The sequence below is a fragment of the Sarcophilus harrisii genome, chromosome 4, assembly GCF_902635505.1.
Source record: "Sarcophilus harrisii chromosome 4, mSarHar1.11, whole genome shotgun sequence".
In the NCBI taxonomy this organism is placed as follows: domain Eukaryota; kingdom Metazoa; phylum Chordata; class Mammalia; order Dasyuromorphia; family Dasyuridae; genus Sarcophilus; species Sarcophilus harrisii.
The window spans coordinates 437875982-437897077 of NC_045429.1; the positions used below are offsets into that span (position 1 = coordinate 437875982).

The 21096-nt window shown below is 40.1% G+C and overlaps 1 protein-coding gene across 1 annotated transcript in view; it reads left to right on the plus strand.

The window, feature by feature from the left end:
• VPS53 (VPS53 subunit of GARP complex) overlaps positions 1-21096 on the plus strand; it is a 138407-nt gene that overhangs the window by 20222 nt on the left and 97089 nt on the right. The window contains exon 4 of the mRNA XM_031967767.1: positions 1470-1536. Coding sequence (XP_031823627.1) covers positions 1470-1536 — 67 coding nt within the window. The remainder of the gene's footprint in view (positions 1-1469; positions 1537-21096) is intronic.

The window sequence follows — 21096 nt, forward strand, 5'->3', positions numbered from 1 at the left end:
GTCTCCTATGATGGAGCATGATTTGTTTAAATTCCCCAGTTGATGGACACATGGCTTCTTCCAGGTTTTTACTTTTACCACCACGAAAAGGGCCATTACAAATATTTTACTGTGTATGGCTCTTTCTTTTGATAATTGACCTCCCTGGAGTCTGTGCCTAGCAGCAGTGGCAGGGGGTTTCTGGACCAACGGCGTAGAGAAAGAGCTGCCTGACCTGACTTTTCTTCCTGCCCAGGAAGTAGCCTGACCATTTGAGATTGGCCCTGGGACTCCCATTCTCAGGTTACTTCCATTTTTGATGAAGCCAATGTTCATTTTGAGTCTAGGGATTGTTTTTCCCATCTTCTGCCTCAGGCTTTTGTAACCCATGCCACTGAAAGCTTTGAGCAGGTTCACAATAGTAATAAGAGCTGACATTTATTTGGAACTTTAAGGTTTACAAAACACTTTATGAACATTATTTCATTTGTTGCATGCAAGAGCTCTGTGAGGTAGGTATTCTGGGTAATAGTCCCATTTTATAGATGGAGAAGTTGGGACTCAGATTGTGACTTGCTCAAAGCCACAGCTAGGAAGTGTTAGAAGTAACACTTGAATCAGGCTTCCCTTGACTACAAGTCTAGTTCTCTCTCCACTAAATCATAGCATCTCTGTAAGGGATCTGCAGAGGTTCTTTCATTGGCTACTTGAATTGTAAGGGATCTCAAAGGCTGTGGACTTAGGGCAACAAAAAGATTAGGGATCATACTTCATTCTCCAAGATTTGCAGAGACACTGGAAGACTTTGATGATCCCAGCTTACATCCTGACCTTCATGTCACCCCTTGAGCCAGCCCCCAAACTCTTATTAGTTCTTCATATAAGAATTACAATTATTCAGTGTGGTGCTGTGAGATGGCTGACATTGTACAACAGCAGGGGAGAAGCTGGGACAATAAAGATCCACAGACTGATCTTGGAGCCTGGATTTAGAGATGATTCTGGCCTGACTCGGCTTGGTTGAATTAGCCAAACCGTGGGAACTGTTTTTCTCTGGAATTGTTTAAATCATATCTCAAATTGCCATAAAGTGTCATTGTCTTTTGTATCCCTTGTTCTTAGCTCTTAGCAGACTGCCCTGTGTGAGAAAGAATAGGAACTGGATCTTTGGTTCTTGTCCATTTGGGTTTAAATCCGAAACTTTTTTGTTGTAGCATTTTTTAAATAAACAATTTACAAAAGTTGTAGCATTTTTTAAACAAACAAGGCAAGACAGCTACAGGTTCTTGTGGCCGTCACTTTCACTGTCATTGCCTGGACCTCCCTCAGCCATTGGTTCTTTCTTTATTTCTTTCTTTCTTTTTTTGGAGGGACCACAGCTTAGCATTTTCAGACAAGAAGCTATGCAGTAAATTACAGAATACTTTTGACCTCAGTCTGCCTAAGATAGAGACCGTTTTGATGAACTGTACAATTTCATTTTCTGTCAGGCGACTGGATGACAACATTCGAACGGTTGTGAGAGGTCAGACTAACGTGGGACAGGATGGAAGGCACGTAAGTAGTCGGTCCCTTTCCCCAGCTCTTGCCCTTGTATTCTTCCTTTTCCCTTGCTCCCAAAGGCTTTAGCCACTAAGTGATCAATAGGCTGGGCTGCTTTCTTACAGAACATTCTTCTGAACTGTTTCATGACTTGCCTACAATGGGAGAGGTGGGTTGTGATGAGCCTCCTTATTATCCTTTCATTATTGATACCCATTGCAAGATAGCTCCCAAGAACAAAAGGGATGATCTCTGCCTGTGAGGATATGGCCTGAATTCCTTTGTATCATCTTCCCCAGTTTACACATTTAGTATGTGTAAATAGATAAATTTGTAACCCTCATTTGCTATCTGTGTTACTGCTGGATAAGACTCTTTGCAGAATAAGTGTTTGAGCCTTTCCTAATATTTTAGTAGCTGCAAAAAATAATTTCCAAAATGTGATCTACCCTCCGTTTCTCATACCACCTGATCTGGGAGAAGGGAGCTCACACTGAATGCATCTACAAACTTCCCAGGTCAGGAGGACTCTAAAGGGATAAAGGGAATCAGATAACAGAAAGGTCAAGAGGTAATCTGTGACTGATTTCTTGTGCAGTCAGATTTTATATTCACATTTATGCATTTTAACATTCAGGGTAAATGCTTGGTCCTGGAGTCTCAAGGACTATCAAGGTCTCTGACAGGCCCCGGACACTCCTTGGCTGAGTGGCCCTGATTAAGTCACCTTTTGGGATCCCAGACAGCGCTCAGAAATGATAAATTGCTGCATAGTCATCAGTCTGCATCAATGGAACCATTTTCCTCATTGCAGAGTCCCTTCACAAAGAAAATAAATCAAAAAATCTGAACCAATTTTTTTTTTTTTAAAGAAATCATGGTCATAGCAGAATATCTGTAAACTTCATTATTCATTATGAAGAGCTCCTTTCTTCAATAGCAATTAAATTCCGTAAGGGCTGGGATTATTTTGCTATTGTCTTTGCTATCTCTGCAACTAGTACAATATCGGACACATAGGCATTTAATAAATGTTTGTTGAAGGAATGAATGAATTCTCAATTTCCTTTAGAATTACTTCTTCCAGTAGTCTCAATTCTATTGTGTATTATCTCTGACTCTCTTCAGTTGATGCTTTCTTATTTAAAAAATATAGACTTAGTGTGTCTGTCCCACAATGTTTTAATACCATTGGTCACTTATTTGGACCCTCATAACTTCTGCCTCATCTTTTTAATATTGCCAATAGATGTAAGTTCCTTGAGGGTAGGGGCTGGTTTGTTTGTTTTTTGGGCATCACCATTCCCGACATGTGATTAAAGAATTTACTGGTCTCTTAGATTTCCCCTTTGCTTTTTTAGTTATTCTCAGAAAACTTTTTCGTAGTATTAGGACTCTAGTTGTTAATGGCTCGTTTGTATTTTCAGTTTTATTTATACTTCTCTCTCTTCCATTTCAGTCTGACTGTAATGCGATTTTCTTTTACCTTCCCTCTCCCTTTACAGAATTATCTTCTTCCATATATTTTTAGACCTCTTATCCTGATAAGGGTACCTATGCACAGAGAGTGTTTTTTATTTTTTATTTATTATTATTATTTTTAAGATTATTATTAAGATTATTATTTAATATTTTATTTGAAAGGGAGAGATTTACTGGGACCAAATGGATCCATGGTTTGGTTCCAGGGCTGAATGAGACTATCGTCTCCAAGAATCCAGCAAATGATCTCACTAAAGAGTGTTTTTTATAGGTGTTTTCTTAGAGTCCTATTCCATTTCATCTTCTTAAATTGTTTGCTTCATTCTTAGTCCTGATTGCTTTTGGATTTGAGTAATTGTACTCCCTGAAGAGCCGCTATTAGGCTTGGTGGATGAAGTCCCTGCCAGTGTGACCTTTGAAGTAAATAAATGGGCCCAGTGCTGGAAGCAGTTGGCTCCTTTCCGGGACCATGAATTCAGCTATGAAAGAATGGAAACCCTTCAGCATAAGCCCTGGGATCTGGATATGTGTGAATGATGGCGCTCCTTTGAAATGGCTTAGCACCGGCTTGGGGTCTGGGTGTTTCCAGGCTGCCCCCTTTACTACTGTTTGGAAAGGGAACAGCACTGCTTGCTGTGACTCCGCCAGCCCCCATTACTACCAGCCCTCTGGAAACTGAAACATGCTTGGGAGAGTCTCTGGTACAGCTCTAAATGCGTGAAAAAGGAAGCGGGTGATTCATCCGGCTTTTACATCGTGTCTTGCTTTGTAGATATTTATGTTTAACCTCCGGGTCACACACATGCTGGCAGTTCTTGGAGAGCTGGTTTGAGAATTATACAGTGGGCAGGGCAGGCATGTTAGTGTTCCCCTCATCCCCCTTCCCTCCCCCCCTCAGTCCTCCCAGGTCACAGGATGCTACGGTAGACAGTTCTTCCTTCAGAGAGTGAGACCACATTTGCAAGAATGTTTAAATAGCATTTCAGTCTGCAATGGAATTGTCTCTACGTCTCCTTAGAATCCAGACAGAGGAAGCCCAGGAAAAGTAATTGCTTTTCCTCTGATCTCCTCCATCCGTCTTTTTCCAGTCACTCTTATGATGCAAGCTGAAGTTAAAAACCTGTTTTAAGGTTTCTTTTGGACGGAGTCCCTGTCAGCTCGTGGGGGCGAGAGCCTTACTCTTGAGCATCGGCTGTCTGTTGGTCTGCTGAAGGGAGGCTTTGTTTGACTAACACATACTTGGTGGAATTAGGATTGATTCAAAATGGGACATTTTATAGGGCAAGAGGCCCTGTATTTCCCTCTCCCCTTGAACAGAAGAAAGTTCACTTTCTGAACTCCCAGAAGAGTGATTTATTCCACATTATTTGAGGGGTACCCCAAATCATAGTGGAGACCTTAATGGGAAGGGAGGCAAATAGGGAACCTTGAGAAGAGATCTGGCTTTGTCTGAACCAGGGCAGACCAATTTTTAAAGTATTTTTCTTCAAGACTTGGAGAGAACAGTGGCTTCTATTTCTTGAGGGGTCTCTGTTAGGGCACATAGTGAATGATTATTAACTGTCTAGCTACTACTCTTTATAAACAACCTAAAATCCTTTGAGTATGACAAATCTATGTAGCCATCCCAAGGAATAGTGAGCCAGGAATAGCCTCTCCTGCTTTAGGCCTAGAACAAATCCACCTTCTTTCTGTGCCTGCCATGAGACCTAGAATTGCAGGTGGTGCTTGGTTAGGGCCTAGAACCCAGGGTACTGTCTTCTGAAGGGAGGGCTCCTTGGAGTGACTCTTATATGGAAGAGCCTAGTTTTTATTTTGTTTTATTTTTTTAAATGATGTCATAGTGAGTCCTTTAGGGTTATTTGACATTTTTGAGATGATCATGACTCATTTGGCATTCAGTTGAACATAATAACCTTTTGCTGATTCAGACTGAGTATTAGAATAATAATAATGATAATTATAATATTGATATCATACTAATATTAACAATATGCTATTTTCTATGAATTTTTTTGATAAAAAGAACTTTTTATCCAGTATTTCATTTGATCCTCACAACAGCCCTGAGACAAAGGTGACTGTAAAGATTCTTACCTTCATTTTATAAAAGGGGAAACTGGAGACCAGAGGAATTAGTGATTTGCCCAAGCTTACACATGGAGTAAATAGGAGAGCTGGGGTTATGGGATCATAGGTACTCAGTGGGAAGGAGCATCAGAGGGCACTATTTCTGTCTCTTCATTTTCTACATGAGGAGTCTCGGAGAGGTTAAGGTGAAATGATTTGCCCCAAATCACACAGAGCCAGAATTCGCCACCAGAACTTGTGACTCCAGATTCAGCGCCCTGCTTCCATTGTCTTCGGCTTCCTGGTCCAGTGCTGGCAGCAGGCTTGCTGCTCTAAGCAACCTCCAGAGCTCATTGCCAAGGCTACGCTCCCCTACTCTTAATTGTTGAAATGATTATCATGATCAAAAATCAGTGGTCTGTGAGAGAAAACAATTGGATCAAGTCTCCAGACACCTGGTCCCTTGTATCTGTGTAAAAGTGCCATGGCTTCTTAGGGGCAGACTGCATTAGTGAGGCCTCGTGGAAAGAACACTGGAGGGGGAGGCTGGTGTTGGGCTGTGGCTGCGTGACCTCAGGTAGGCCACTGACCTCCTTGAACCTCTTCCTCTAGCAGCGCTCAGTCTGTGGAATCCTTGTGTCCTAGAACTCTGAGGAAAGCATTTCCAATGTGATACATGCTTGGGAGTTATTAGTGTCAATACAGTGATAAGGGGTGTGTTATGGCTAATTCATCATCATTAACATTATCATTAGCTCCAAAAACAGCCAACGTTTGTCCAGTTCTGTGGCAGGAGAGAGGTCAGCCAAAGAGCCACTGGGGCGCACCCACGGTGAAGCTGGGCAGCTCAGGCTTGGATTCGAGGGGGCCTGCGGGGGATGTCTCCTGGGCGCCATCTCTGCCCTTCAACTTGGAACTCCAACGTGGCATTGTTCTGCCACCAATGCCCATTGTTTCCAAGGATCAGCTACTTGAATTCTGTTTCATTTTCCACTGATAAGGAGGCTGGCTCTCTCATGAGGATTCCCTAGAGAAGCACATTGGCCTCCAGGGAAAAAGTGATATGTGTTTTCCATCTTTAGAATTAGGACATCGCCTGCTTCAGGCATATAAGGAAAAAAATGGTGTTTGTTTTGGTTTGGTTTGGTTGAAGAAGTAACCTTCTTAGAAAGTCTTCTAAGCTCTACAGCTTTGATCTCTTTATCCAGATTGAGAGTTGGGTTACCTAGGTACTTGAAAGCAGGAGACCAGCTCGAAAATATCCAAAGATATTAGACAAGGGGCATCTAGATGGTGCAGTGGGCCCTAGAGTCAGGACCCAAGTACAAATCCAGCCTCAGATACTTACGAGATGTGTGATCCTTGGCAAGCCACTTAACTTTTGTCTGCCTTCATTTCCTTACCTGTAAAATGAGGGTATAATAGTGCCTGCCTGTTATGAGGATCAAATGAAATAGGATTTATGAAGTGCTTTGGAGACCATGAAAATGCCAGTTATTGTGACTTAAACTGAGATAATGAATTCCCAGTCCTCTGGTTATTAGTCCTTGCTACCATTTTTACCACTTTTCTCATGTTGTTGTTTTTTTTTTTTTTTTTTTAATTGATCCCATCTCCATTCTTCCTGAGAAAACTGTTTTTAGATTAGTAGTTCTTTAATTAAAGAGGCATTTGATTTTAAAGATAGAAATGTAGATAATATAAAATGAATAACTTGCACAATGGGAGAAATTTTTCTAGTGTCTCCTCTTGTTTTAACAAACTAAGTCCTTTTTCAAAGGGTCATCTCAGAATTTCTTCCAAACAGGCCTATGTGGTCTCCCTTTCTGGGATGATGTTTTGTCAGAATGTCTGAAGCCAAAACTGCAAACTGGAGAAATGATCTTCCCAGCAGCTCCTTTTGTAGGTGGATTGAGCTGCACAGGGCCAAACGTTCCCCCTGGGGCAGAGTCTTGCTTTCCTTGGGACCCCCAAATTTCAGGCAATTATGATTCAGGGAATACAGAAACCAGCCAGTTGGAGCTGCCCTCAGGAGAGAGACCCAAGTCCCCATTTTTGAGTTTAATTATTGCTGTTCCTCCAAGGATTTTTTTCTAGTGAGGAAGCTGCCGTGGCTAGCCTGCCTTTGCTTACTGAGCTGGATCCAAGGGAACCTTTGCTACTTTTCACCTCCTTGAGCAGTGTCATGATTGTAGCCAAGACAAGGACTGTGGATCCATCAATGGTCTATTTAACCACAGTAATGGTTTCATTTTATCTTCATACTTCATCCTGCTTATTAAACTTTTCTGGTGTCACACTGCAGAGAAGCGCTGCTCTGCCACCCATCTTTGTAAACTCTCACAGTGTAGGTAGTTCATCCCTAAGGAAGAGGGACGCCTTTCTCTGCCTAGGGGCAGACAAAGACCTCTACATTTGAATTGTCTTATTAAAGTGGTCAGAGGACATTTTCATTAATCTTATATTGATGGTCGTTTACTGGGTATCCAAAGTCTGTGAATTTTTTTTCTTTCCTTTCATACCTAGTCCAGGCCTTCTTGCCTCTAGCCCCTTCAGGGCTTCGCTTAGAGGCAGTGGGACACAGAGCAGGTTTTTCTAGGAGTGATAGAACTTATTTCATCTGGTCTTTCCTATGGACATGGAGCAAAATCTGGGAAGCGAATGCTTGATTTGAATGTTCTGCTAATAAAAGATACTCCTCTTTGTACACGGCAGCAACCAGATAATCTGATGATCAAGTCTGATGAATGTGGCTCTTTTTTTCCCCCCGAAAGTTTTATTTGTTTATTTATTTTTATTTTTGCTTTTTATTTACAAGATATATGCATGGGTAATTTTTCAGTATTGACATTTGCAAAACCTTTTGTTCCAGTTTTTCCCCTCCTTCCCCCCACCCCCTTCCCCAGATGGCAGGTAGACCAATACATGTTAAACATGTTAAAGTATAAGATAAATACAATATATGTATACATATCCATACAGTTATTTTGCTGTACAAAGAATCGGACTTTGAAATAATGTACAATTAGCCTGTGAAGGAAATAAAAAATGCAGGTGGGCAAAAATAGAGGGATTGGGAATTCTATGTAGTAGTTCATAGTCATCTCCCATAGTTCTTTTGCTGGGTGTAGCTGGTTCAGTTCATTACTGCTCTATTGGAACTGATTTGGTTCATCTCATTGTTGAAGATGGCCAGGTCCATCAGAATTGGTCATCATATGGTATTGTTGTTGAAGTATATAATGACCTTCTGGTCCTGCTCATTTCACTCAGCATCAGTTCGTGTAAGTCTCTCCAGGCCTTTCTGAAATCATCCTGCTGGTCATTTCTTACCAAACAACAATATTTCACAACATTCATATACCACAATTTATTCAGCCATTCTCCAATTGATGGGCATCCACTCAGTTTCCAGTTTCTGGCCACTACAAAGAGGGCTGGGATGTGGCTATTTTCAAGAATGAGGTGATTCAGGCCAGATCCAATGATCTTGTGATGGAGAGAGCCATCTGCACTCAGAGAGGGGACTGTGGGGACTAAGTGTGGATCACAATGTAATATTCACTCTCATTTTGTTGTTATTTGCTTGTATTTTGCTTTCTTTTCTCATTTTTTCCCCTTTTTGAGCTGTTTATTCTTGTGCAGCATAATAATTGTGGAAATATGTGTAGAATTGCACATGTTTAACCTATATTGGATTATTTGCTGTTTAGGGGAGGAGGTGAGGGGAAAGAAGGAAAAATTTTGGAGGTTTTGCAAGGGTGAATATTGAAAATTATCCATGCATGTTTGGAAAATAAAAAACTTTAATAAAAAAAAATAAAAGATACTCCTGGCACTCACACAACTGCCTAAGCTGCTGTTGTTTGTTCCCTGGTAATGTGACTTCCCTCTTCCAGAGCAAGTCCTTACCAAGAGTTTCAAAACCCATTGCCAGAGCAGTCAAAGCCGCCTGGCTGCCTTTGTTTCCCCTCAGGTCCTAGTCTGCTCTGCACTGCCTGCGGCACCCATGCCCAGTGTTTGTGCAGTCATCCCACTATAAAGCCAGGCCTGAAGTCATTGGCACACAGAGCTTGCCAAGCTTCTTTATCCAAGTTGTTCCCCTTCCTTGATATCTCCCTTGACCAATTAGAAAAATAAGGGTCCTTTGCTGTGCCTCTTCTATCACCTCTACCATCCACCACTAGGAAGATTCCCCGTGGCTTGGACATGTTATCGATTTGTTGTTAGTGAATTTATCATCCAATAGTGTAATTGGCTAGATTATTTTCTAATGGGGCTATGGGTGTTATTTCTCCTACTACTTGAGCATCTGTCGTGCATATTAGCATTAGTGACAGAGAGAAATCAAGGAAGGGAATGGAGACCATTCAACCCAGACCACAAAAGCTCCTGAAGAAAAGAAGCACTGGCCCTGCCGATAATGGGAGGTTAGGAGTCACCAATCCTACAGCCTAACATTGATTGTACTTTGTTTAGAAACAATTACATTAAATTATCTGCCATTATTAGTTATTTTGAGATATCTGCTTTTTTGTTCAGTAACTCACACTAATAGACATTTGATATTTTTTGATGAAGCATATGAAGATCATTAAATTTGAGAGAATTGTTTTTATCTCCCCCCCCCTTTTTTTTTTTTGCTGAGGGAATTGGGGTTAAGTGACTTGCCCAGGGTCACACAGCTAGGAAGTGTTAATTGTCTGAAGCCATATTTGAACTCAGGTCCTCCTGACTTCAGGGCCAGTACTCTAGCCACTGCGCCACTCAGCTGCCCCCAGATTTGAGGTAAGACAATATGTCTTGATGTTCTGTGCTTCAGTTTCTGTATCAATATCCTAAAATGTTGATACCGACTCCAGCTGATTCTGAGAATGGACTGGACCACAGAGGCCTTTTTGGACCTTTTTGTTTTGTAGGTGAAGATTCTGAAATCTTTGGAGGTTGTGTGACCAGGGCTGTGTGGGAGTGCCAGAGGTGGGGTTGGGATCCGGTTCAGAACCAACCAGGTGAACTTAGTGACAGGCAGTGCTTTGAAAATTTGGGAGGTGAAAGGTACCTCTGGTGTTGGTTAGCACATCCCGTCTGAATTGAATTAGACAAGAAGAGCAGCAGGAAGTCCATTAGTTCTGGCTGTGCTCCAAACATACTATGTAACTTTGGACAGACATCCTCTTCCTCCTCCTCCTTCTCCGATCTAAAGTTTACTTAGCCCTTTAAAGTTTATAAATCACTTTTATGTACATGGTCTCCTTTGAGCTTTCCCTCCATGCTTCCCTCCTCTCCAGCCGGTGGGCCCGCACTCCCAGAGTTATTATATTCATTTTACAGGTAAGGAAACAGGATTAGGAAAATGAAGTAATTTTCTTAAATAGCTCCTAAGTGTCTAAGGCAGGATTTGAGCCCAGTTTTCCTGATTCTGAGCTTTGCTTTTTTATTAGCCCATATTGCCACTTAGGCAAGCTCCTTTGCTTTTCTGGGACTTTACTTCCTTATCTGTACATCCAAGTAGCTTTGGGCTAGTAGGTTTCAGAAGTCCCTTTCAACTCCCAAAACCCAAGTATGAATCCTAGAATTAGCTTGGAAGGTCAGGTTAGTTTGTTATCTGAGTTTTAAGCTGTTTTTATCTTTGATTGATTTGCTCTTACTTGGCTTTTGTTTTTTATAATAAAGAAGCCCCTAATGACCTGACTTCTTACTTAAAATATTCCTAGTAACACATCTTGGATTGTGTCTTTGATGAGCAATGGAGTCTTAAGTTTTTGTATCCAGTGAACATTCAACAGTTGCCTGAACTTAACCCTCAAACCCCTTGTTGGACTCGAAATTCTGTAGTTAGTTAACAAGTCTAGCAGTCTAACTAATAGTTAGACTGCTTCCTTCCTACAGAAACCCATGAAGCCCCACTTGTCTATAGCATGATTATCGAAAATGGCTGTCAATGAAATGGCCTGCCCAAAGGCGCTCTGAAGTTTGTTTCACTTCTGGCCCATCGCCACTTACACTGGCATTCTCCAGTGGCCAAGAAAGAAGGTCAGAAGTAACTTTTGCCATTTGCTTGTTTCCAAGTCCAAGGCAGACAGACATACGTCTGAATTTGAGTCGAGAAAAGGCAATTCTTCACTACTGTAACTGCCCTGGCTGCTGCCCAGCTCCCTTTTTACTGCTAAAAGTTTGTACTTGCGGAAGGAAAATTCCATTCCCAGTTGGAGGCTGCATCTGTTAGAAATTGCAGGAGTGATGCTGATGATAGGGCAAGGTTGGCTATGTCCTGACAGGGGATGGAATTTGGAAACCCTGGCTCCTTGTAAGAGTTTGACCTCTTTTTTCCTTCCCTCTTTCCATCCCATGGAAATACAGTAGTTAGAACAGCAGCGTATTCACAGTGTTGTGGTTGACATGTCAGCATTTCCATTTATAAATCCTCGTTTTAAGGAGTCTATGACTTGGCTATAAAACTGGGCTCTGCTCTTACTTGGTCTTTGAGTTTTCAACTTGAGAGTTGGGTTAATTTTGGAAAACCAGAGACACTATTGTCTTAACCTTGTTTTCACTACCTTTGTAGCAGTCTCTGGAGCTCCTAAGGAAGTTGGTCCATGTATTCTGAGAGTTATTACCCAGAGTGTTAGAGGAGGTGTCAGGAATTTGGAGTCATGTTTCCTTGTGGTGACCTTGCCCAGCCCTGGCTCCTGAATTTACACATCCTTCTTTGCTTATACCTCATCTCTCTGGGTATAGCTTTTATATTATTACCTTACTGGGCAGAGATTGTACCTTTTTTAAAAACTGATTTTTAAAATCTTTTTTGGAAATTAGCAAATGTTTATTTTCTCTCTTCCTATTTCTCCCTTCCTCTTGGGAGGAAAAAAAGAAAGAAAAATGAGATCTCCTTAACAAAACTACTTTGTCAAGGAAGAAAAATTCCTGTTATTAGCTATGTCCAGAAGCATATGTGTATGTATGCACACATTTATATGCCATGTGTGTATATGTCTACACATGTGTGTGTGTATTATATTGTGCAGACATGTATACTTTTTGGACATGGCTAATGTAGGAATTTTTCTTGCTTGACTAATCATATTTGTTTAAAAAAAGATCACATTTTTCTTTTTCTTTTTTTCTTCCCGAGGGGAAGGGAGAGATGGGAGGAAGAGAAAACAAACTTTTGTTAATTTTCAAAAATCCGTTTTTAAAAAAGTGACCTAGGGAGATCAAGTGTACTCTCTGCTCAGAAAGCCGTGTGCCTCTAACACTTTGGATATATGTCTCAGTTTGTACCCTAAGTCTATCCCCTGTCCAGAGGGGGAATACATGTTTCTTCATTGATCCTCCTGGTATCATGTTTCTGATGCCAAGGTCTCATTGGATACTGAGAATAGAGAAATTAGTGGGTATCCTCCCAATGCTTCAGGTCCCCTCTGCAGCTGTTGTCCCTCCCCTCCTGAAGGTCTTTTTTGTCATCCGGGGTCTTTCCTTAGGTCTTTTGATGAGAACCAACGGCTGGCTGGTGTGCAGGTTATCCATTTGTATCCTTTTGACAGCTGTCCAAGCCACCTCATCTTCTGGTCATAGAAGATGATGGGTGTGAGTAAGATCCTTAATAGTGTGGCTACTACTGCACCCCTTCAGCTATCTGGGAGAGATTGGAAGGGGGAACCCCAAGCAGTCACTGACCTATTACCTCTTTTGAAGCAGGAGCTTGGTTAAGTGGGCACTCAGACTCCAGTCACTTTTGATCTTGGAAACTTTGTCACCACATTGAGTTCTTGACCATTTTCCTTCTTGATCATAGGCACAGACAGCCTAATAGGATGGGTGAGATGCAGCCATTTCAGTCTCTTTTCCATTTGTATATAAAAAAGCAGCAAAACCAGATTCTTTTGGTGTGTACTTGTTTTTGATTTTGCTTTCTTTGCTTTGCATCATTTCATATATCACCATATTTCTTTTTATTTCCAACATTTGTCATTTTTAATGGATCAATAATATTCCATTCATTAATATACTGCAGGTCACTAACTGTTTGCTATTTGTTGGCTATAGATTGTTTACAATTTTTCATTACTGGAAATTAAGACATTTTTAGTTTTAAAAATTCTCAACTTTTTTCTTTCCTACTTCTTCTCTTCCCTTTCCCCTGTCCCCAAAATTTCAGCAACTTAAGTGACTGGTGTACCATTCACATACACAATATAGTGTATATTAGTATTCTGTGTTCTTACTGAGATGTCCCACATTCAGCAAGCCATGAAATTGTCTTGTCCTTCCACAGTGAGAGGAATAGATGGTGGAGAACCTCCATTTCGCAATTCTCCTTCTCTCAGTATTATCCATTGCCAGTTAGCTCCCAAGTGTGAGAGGTACAGTTTGTGGTTGCTAGTATATGATGGAGTCTCTCTGCATCTCTTTTCCAGCTGCAGACATCCACTCTGTTCTCATTTGCAGTCTTGTGCTGTTGTTTGAGGAGACATTATGACCATGAAAAAATTGCTTTTGCACTTTGCCGATAGTCCAGTAGCTGTAAAATATAATGACCTTTAAAATATGACCCAGTCTCCGGGCTTTGTACTAATCTCCCTGGAGAAGAGGACTCCCGTTAAATGTGTCTCCACATTTCACAGTCTTGTTTGCAACCAGCTAAGGAGGGCAGTATAAGAGGGAGTAAGATGGCCAAAGGACCAGATTTTCTTATTAGATTTTATTATCATTTTTATGCATCATAAATGATAGTTGACCTTATTGTTAAGAAGACACAGATTCAAGGCCTTGGTGTGACCCTGGGCATGTAGCTGGACAGACTTTTGGACCACCCAGGTCTCTTAGAGTGGGAGTCAACCCTCTTTCCAACACCCTGTGTTACTTCCCCTTCTCTATGGTGGGAAATGACATGTATTTCTTTTTAAAATAAAGTTATCATTTTTGTTGATGAGATGCGAGCTGCCCTCAAAGCCCTGCTAACCTGAGTTCAAGACATACCCTGGGCAAATAACTGATCATGTGACTCTGCAGGGCTCTGGATCCATGGTCTCACACTCAGATAGCAATGAATCCCTTCAGGCTGCATATTGATTTAGAAAACCATAAATTAACATTATCTGTCTTAGCTCCTTAAACTGTGGTTTGCGACCGCTTGTAACTGAATATAAGGGTTACAGAATTTTATTGATTTGTATACCTAATTTATTATATACCTGTATACCCAAGGTAGTGTGAAAAATTTCTTAGGTGAAAAGGGGTTATGAGTGGAAAAGAAGCCTCAATCTAGATTGTATAATATTTTTAATTTTTTGTTAAACATTTTTTGTTTCACCAAATATATGTTTAACAAGTTGTTTTCTTCACTCAATTTCTGTGCTTCCTTTTCTAAGCTATTGGCTTTTTTCCCCTGAAACTTTCATAATTCTGCACAGCTCTCATTTCTTTTCCCTATTTTTCTTACGTCTCTCTTTTAATATTCTTTTTGAATTTTTCTAAGAGAGCTTTTTGATGTTGAGATTAGAGGTTTTCTGAAGCCATTTTGTCTTTGCCGTCCTTTTCTGGATTTGTGTTCTGACCTTCCCTGTCTCCATAAGAGCTTTCTATGGTCAGAGCTCTTTTTGCTTTTTTGCTCATTTTTAAAAGTTGGGCTCTGCTTCTAGGACACAGGAGAGATTGTCCAAGCTGCTTTTTCAGGGGGACAGGGCCTTCTCATTGACTATGTTGGGGCTGAAGGTACTACAGGCTTTTCTACTGTGCTAGGTGGGCCTGGCCAACTGCCACCTGTTATGCTGAGATTTGGGGACTCATAACTTGTCTTCTGTGGTTGCGTTGGAGGTCTCCCAGCTGGTCTGCTGATCCACTGGCTTTCTGAACTAGGAATAGCCATCATTGCCGTACTTTGGCTAAGAGCCTCCCACTTGATTCTCCCAGCCGGGCCTCCCTGTGTTGGCCCTGCGCTGGGCTGAGTTCCCCCTGTCCAATTGAGACAGACCTTTCCTGAAGTCGTTCCAAGATTTCTTAAGTTGGAAAATTATTATACTCCGAATGTTTGTGGGTCCTGTCACTCCAAAATCCATTCAGAGGCTTGATGTAGTATTGATTCTGAAGGAAACTGTGAAGAGCTCAGGCAATGTCCTGTCTACTCTCTGCCATCTTGTCTTTGCCCCCTTAAATCTTTTCTAATTACAGCTTAGTTTGGTTCACATACACTCAGGAGTTTTGCAACTCTGCTGTAGACAGCTCTCTAAAATGCAGATTATAGAGTAACTGCTTCTTTCTCTTGGTAGAAGAGGGTTTCTTACTGAAAAATTCCCCATATCTGTGAAATCACAGGTCCATTGGCTATCTTTTGTTTTTATGGCTTTCCTATTTCACCACTTTCCTTTCCCTTTTAGCCATTCCTAATAACAGAGAAGAAAAATAAACAGGGCAGAAACAATTCAGCAAAATAAACCAGCTCATTGAAAAAATCTGACATTGTTTATAGCATTCTGCACTCAAAACCCCTCACCTTTGCCATGGGTGAGCTTCCTTCTTGTCTCTCTTCTTTGGGTCGGGCTTAGAACGATCTTTGCTTGCAGGAGTCAACATTGGGCATATCTTCCGGCCATGCAATAAAGCAGAGTTCTTTGGCTTGTGTGGAGACCCAGTCTCTCACCTTGGGCTCAGAGGAACTAAAGAATAAAGAGAGAGGACAACTCTAAAAGGAGAACAAATGGTCTAGAATGGAGCCCTGAAGGAGTGTAGTCTTCCTAGACAGGGAGGATATGGAGGTATTACAGGGATAGGGGATGGCCAGATAGTCCAGACAGGAAGAATGTGAGGGTATCATAGGGGTAGGGGATGGCCAGGTATTCCAGACAGGAAGGATGTGGGAGTATTATAGGGGTAGGGGATGGCCAGATAGTCCAGACAGGAAGAATGTGGGGGTATTATAGGGGTAGGGGATGGCCAGGTATTCCAGACAGGGAAGATGTGGGTAGTATTATAGGGATAGATGATGGCCAGGTATTCCAGAGAGGGAAGATATGGGGGGTATAATAGAGATAGGGGATGGCCAGGTATTCCAGAAGGGAGGATGGGGTAATATTCTAGGCATGGTGGGCAGGGAGTAATGGCTTCTTAGAAGGTAAGTTGGAGAAAGAATTATGGAGCGTGGATGAATATAGAAGTATCTGAAAATAATAAGATAGTGTTAGGATCCAGAAGATGACCTTATCTTATGAAGGAGAATTATGAAACTTGTAGCTATGTGTAGGAGGCATTAGAAGTTGTAGTTGGTCAAAGGGCTGTCATGGTCCAGTGTGAATTTTCTTTTTTATATGTGTTCTGTCTCCTGGATTATTAAATTTCTTCTTTTTCCTTTCCTTCCCCCAACCTCTTTCAGATGGATGTAGTAAGATTTACAATTAATGGCTTTTTCTCCTCTTTTCCCATTTGTAGATGTTGCTTAGGATAAAAGCTTTTTCAAAGAATACTTCTTATGAACAAAAGGTGTTTCTTTAAGCATGTTAAACACTCCTTAGAATTTCTATACTGACTTTTTTTTTTTTAAGATATGGGTAATAACAGACAACTAAAACTTGAAACTGTGATGGTTTCATGTTGTCACACATTAAGTTTGTGTCCAGGCTTTGTCTAGTGATTTGAACTTCTGGTCAATCTCCTGAAAGCTGTTAAAAAAAAAAAAAAAAAAAAGTTCAGTCTTTAGTTCACATTTACAGTAGATGTGGTCTGCACAAGTTATAAATAAAAGTCACTTACGTGGAACAGAGCATTTTAACAAGCATGGCAAGAAATGCCCTTTTGCCCTTTGCATTCTTTTGGTTAAAAAAAAAAACTGGAAAGAAATTTGTGTTTTAAATAAAACCCTTTTTGTTCTCCAAGTTTCTGAATTTTCTATAGAGGAATTAGTGATACGTTGACAATGCTCTTCTCCAAGAAGGAAGCCTGGCATCCTACTAGGGTCCTCGGACCTGTAAGAAAACTGACTAAGATTTAGTACCCATAAGCCCTTAGCACTTGGGAGCATTTGTTTCTAAGAGGTGTCTTACCCTTCTTTTCCTTGGCGCCATGGCTGATGAGAAACTGTTGGCATTGTTCTTGACTTCCTATTTGCTCCATCTGTTGTACCAGAATGCCCTTCATTCATCCCAACAGCATCTAAGAGTGACCTGCCTTCTATATAAAAGCATGAACCATTTTTGTTAGGGAACTTCTTTGTGAATCTTAAGCCACTTTATAAATATGAATTGTTTGATTTCAAAGTTGAGAGGATATTGATCAACTTCTGGTTATAATGATTTTAGGTTAAAATTAAGTTTTTTTATTTATTTTCTTGCTTTGCAGCCAGGGTGTAAGTTTGCAAAATGTCTTATTCCATGATATGGTTCCTAAACACTATAGTCATGGTTCATAATCTGTCTCGACTACTTATCTTGTTTTGAGTGTGATAAAAGAATTTGGTTTAGAGTTTTCTATTCACAGTGAAGCTTTTGGCCAAAAAAAAGACCAGGCCTTTGGGGAATTGACTCTCCCCATAGAACCAAGAGTGAAAGGGTAAGCAGTATTGAGACTTAGAGAAATGTTGCAGGTCAGCAGTCAGGCGATGTTGAGTGCCTGCTCCAGCTTGGGTCCTACCCTAGACGCTGTGCAAATGAAACAGCGTTGGCTCTCCAGCACCCAATGTTCTAACGGGAGACTTCATGAATATCGCTGCACTTTCTAGGAAGCTCAGATACTGGTGGGCCCTGACTTTCTAGAGCCTCCGTGAAGGTTTTGAGACAAAGTAGCTGCTTCTTTGACTTTAGGAGTGATCACAAGGAGAAATTCCAATTGAAAACTTTCCGTGGATGCATATGGCTCCACAGGGTGAAGCTCCCAGAGCCCCTCAAGCATCAGGCTATCCATGAGACATTGAGGGTAAAGGTGAAGGGTCAGAGGGCACTTACTAGTTGCTGGTAACATTGAAATTGGATTGGATTTTCTCTGTCTACTTCCCAAGCGGGCAACAGCTTTACCTAGATCTACAGAAAGAGAAAAAGAAAGGACTAGAGGACCTGCCAGGGCCTAGAGCATTTCTTTCTTTGTGGTGCCCCTCAGGAGGGCCCGTGCCACACAGAAAGAGGCCCAGATGGAGTAGTTGGCTGCAGCTGAACACGTTAGCTATTCCTCCAAAGTTGTCTAGCATCTTCAAATTGCAGACTCTGCGGGAATTACGGACTGCTTCAATAACTGCTTCTTAATAATGCCCTTGCACACCAGCTGGAGTCACGCTCCGGTGCTCAGTTCAGAGACTCTGGCTAAGTAAAATTGGAAACAGACTTATATGGGCAATTAGTTCTGCTTTTAATCCACATACAGCTTGGAGTGGAATATATGGCCACATTTTATTTTAAAGCGTGTCTAGGGATAGTGCCAGAGTCTCTATTTTAGCACGTTTTCTGATTAGCCAGATAATAAAATCACTGTACTGCTATTCATATGAAATCTTAAGTATCTGCATGTCCGGAAATTGAGTTTCATTGACAAAATGCTTTTTTAGAAATTATAATTGGCTGCAAAAAGTTAAATATTAAATATTAGAGTAGGTATCAAGAATGGGTGTGATTCAGAGTATGTTTCAGACCTCTTTTGACTCTGGAAAATGAATTATACCAAAGTTTTCCAACTACGGCACATTATTCTAACAAGTACAGATATTCCAGGAAAAATCTGGCAGATAATTTATTGTTATTTTGGTCTGGGAAAAAGAAGATTGTATGAGTCTTAATTGGTTTGTTGGAGGAAGACTGTAGTAACCTTAATGGAAGGAACCAGCTAGAGAGTAGTGGGGAGAGATATGGATGCATTTACTTTCTCTTGGGGAAGGAATTTGGAAAACTGTCCTAGGACTTCAGTCCAAAGATGTATAGGACTTGATATTTGAGTCTTTCATAATCAAATTCCACATATTTTAGGGGGTATATTTAGCTACGAGTCTATTGTGATTGTACCAGAATCTCATAATCATAGGGTCTTACTTAGAACCAAAAGGAACTTAGCTTATGATCTTTTCCAATACCTTCTATAACCCTTCTCCACATTTTTACAGATGGGGAAATTGATGTCCAGGCCCCCAAACCAGGCATTCTTTCTGTTACGCCATGGAGCCTTCTTAAAAATTAGGATCCCTATCCCATTGATTTTCTTATATTTATTAACTTTATATTTTCTTAAATTTTTTAACATTCATTTTTTGAGTTCTAAATATTTTTCCCTGCCTCAAGCTCCTCCCAGACCCATTAAGAAAACAAGCAATGTGATACTTATTATACACAAGAAGTCTTGCAAAACACATTTCCATATTGGCCATCTTGCAAAAAAAAAAAAAATTCAAGAAAAATAAATTGAAAAAAATATGTTTCAGTCTGCACTCAGAGTGCATCAGTTCTCTCTCTGGAGATGATAGTATTTTTCATCATGAGTCTCGGATTTTTTATGGATCATTATATTGATCAGAGTTGCTAAATTTTTACTGTTGATTATTGTTACAGTATTGCTATTGTTGTGTAGAATGTCCTTCTGGTTCTGCTCCCTTCACTTTCCATTATATTAATTGATATTCTTGTAAGTTTTCCCATATTTTACTGACGCCATCTCTCCCTTGTCATTTCTTAGTAACGCAATACTATTTCATCACAATCATATACCACAGGTTGTTCAGCTATTTCCCATCTAAGGGTATCCTCTCAATTTCCTATTCTTTGCTATCACAAAAAGCTGCTGTAAATATTTTTGTGCAGATAGATCCTTTCTTTTTCTTTGAACTCTTTGGGATATAAACTTAGTGGTGATATTGCTGGATCAAAGAGTATACAGTTTTGAAATCAGTTGGATATAGTTCAAATTGTTCTCCAGAATGGTTGGTTCAGTTCACATCTCCATCAGCTGTGTCCCCATTTTTTCAAATCTCTTCCATCATTTGTCATTTGCCTTTTTTGTCATGTTAGAAATGTGATAACTATGCAGTGGGACCTTTTAATTGTTTAAATTTGCATTTCTTCATTAGTTATTTAGAGCATTTTTCATGTAAGATTTGATAGTTGCCTATTCATATCTTTTGGTCATTTATTAATTTGGGAGTGCCTCTTATTTTCATAAATTTGTGTTTATAATTATAACTGTAAATTATAGATTTTTATAAACTTGATTTAGTTTCTTATATCTTTGAGAAATTAGTTCTTTACCAGAGAAATATAATTTTTTTTTTACAGTATCCTGGTTTCTCTCTAATTTTGATTGCATTGCTTTTGTTTATGCAAAAATGTTTTAATGTCATGTAATCAAAATTATTTCTTTATATCCTGTGATTCTCTCTATCACTATTTTGGTCATAAACTCATCCTTTGTCCATAGATCTGATAGTTAATTTTTTCCCATGTTCCCCTCATTTGCTTATAATGTCACCATTTATGTCTAAATTATGTATCCATTTACTAATGCACTATTAGTGGAGATGCAAACTGATTCATCCATTCTGGAGAATTTGGAGCTTTGGTCAAAGCGCACTCAAACTATGCGTATCTTTTGATCTAGCAATATCACTACTAGATCTTTATTCCAAAGTGATCACAAAAAAAGAGAAAAGAACCTACCCGTATCAAAATATTTATAGCAGTTCTTTTTGTCATTGTAAAGTATTGGAAGTTGAGGGGATGCTTATCACTTGGCTGAACAAGCTGTGATATATAATTGGGATAGAATACTTTTATTCTATAAAAGATGAAAAACAGGTGAATTACAGAAAAACCTAGAAAAACTTACATGAACTAATGCAAAGTGAAGTGAACAGAACCAGGAAAAAGTTGTACAGAGTATCAGCAAATTTGTACGATGATCAACAATGAGTGACTTAATTTTTTAAAGCAATATAGTGATCTAAGACAATTCCAAAGAACTCATAATGGAAGTTCTTATCCACGTCAAAACATACTATTTTTACTTTATTTATTTCATGCTTCTGGCCCTTTCCTTCTATCACAGCATGAATAATATGATAAT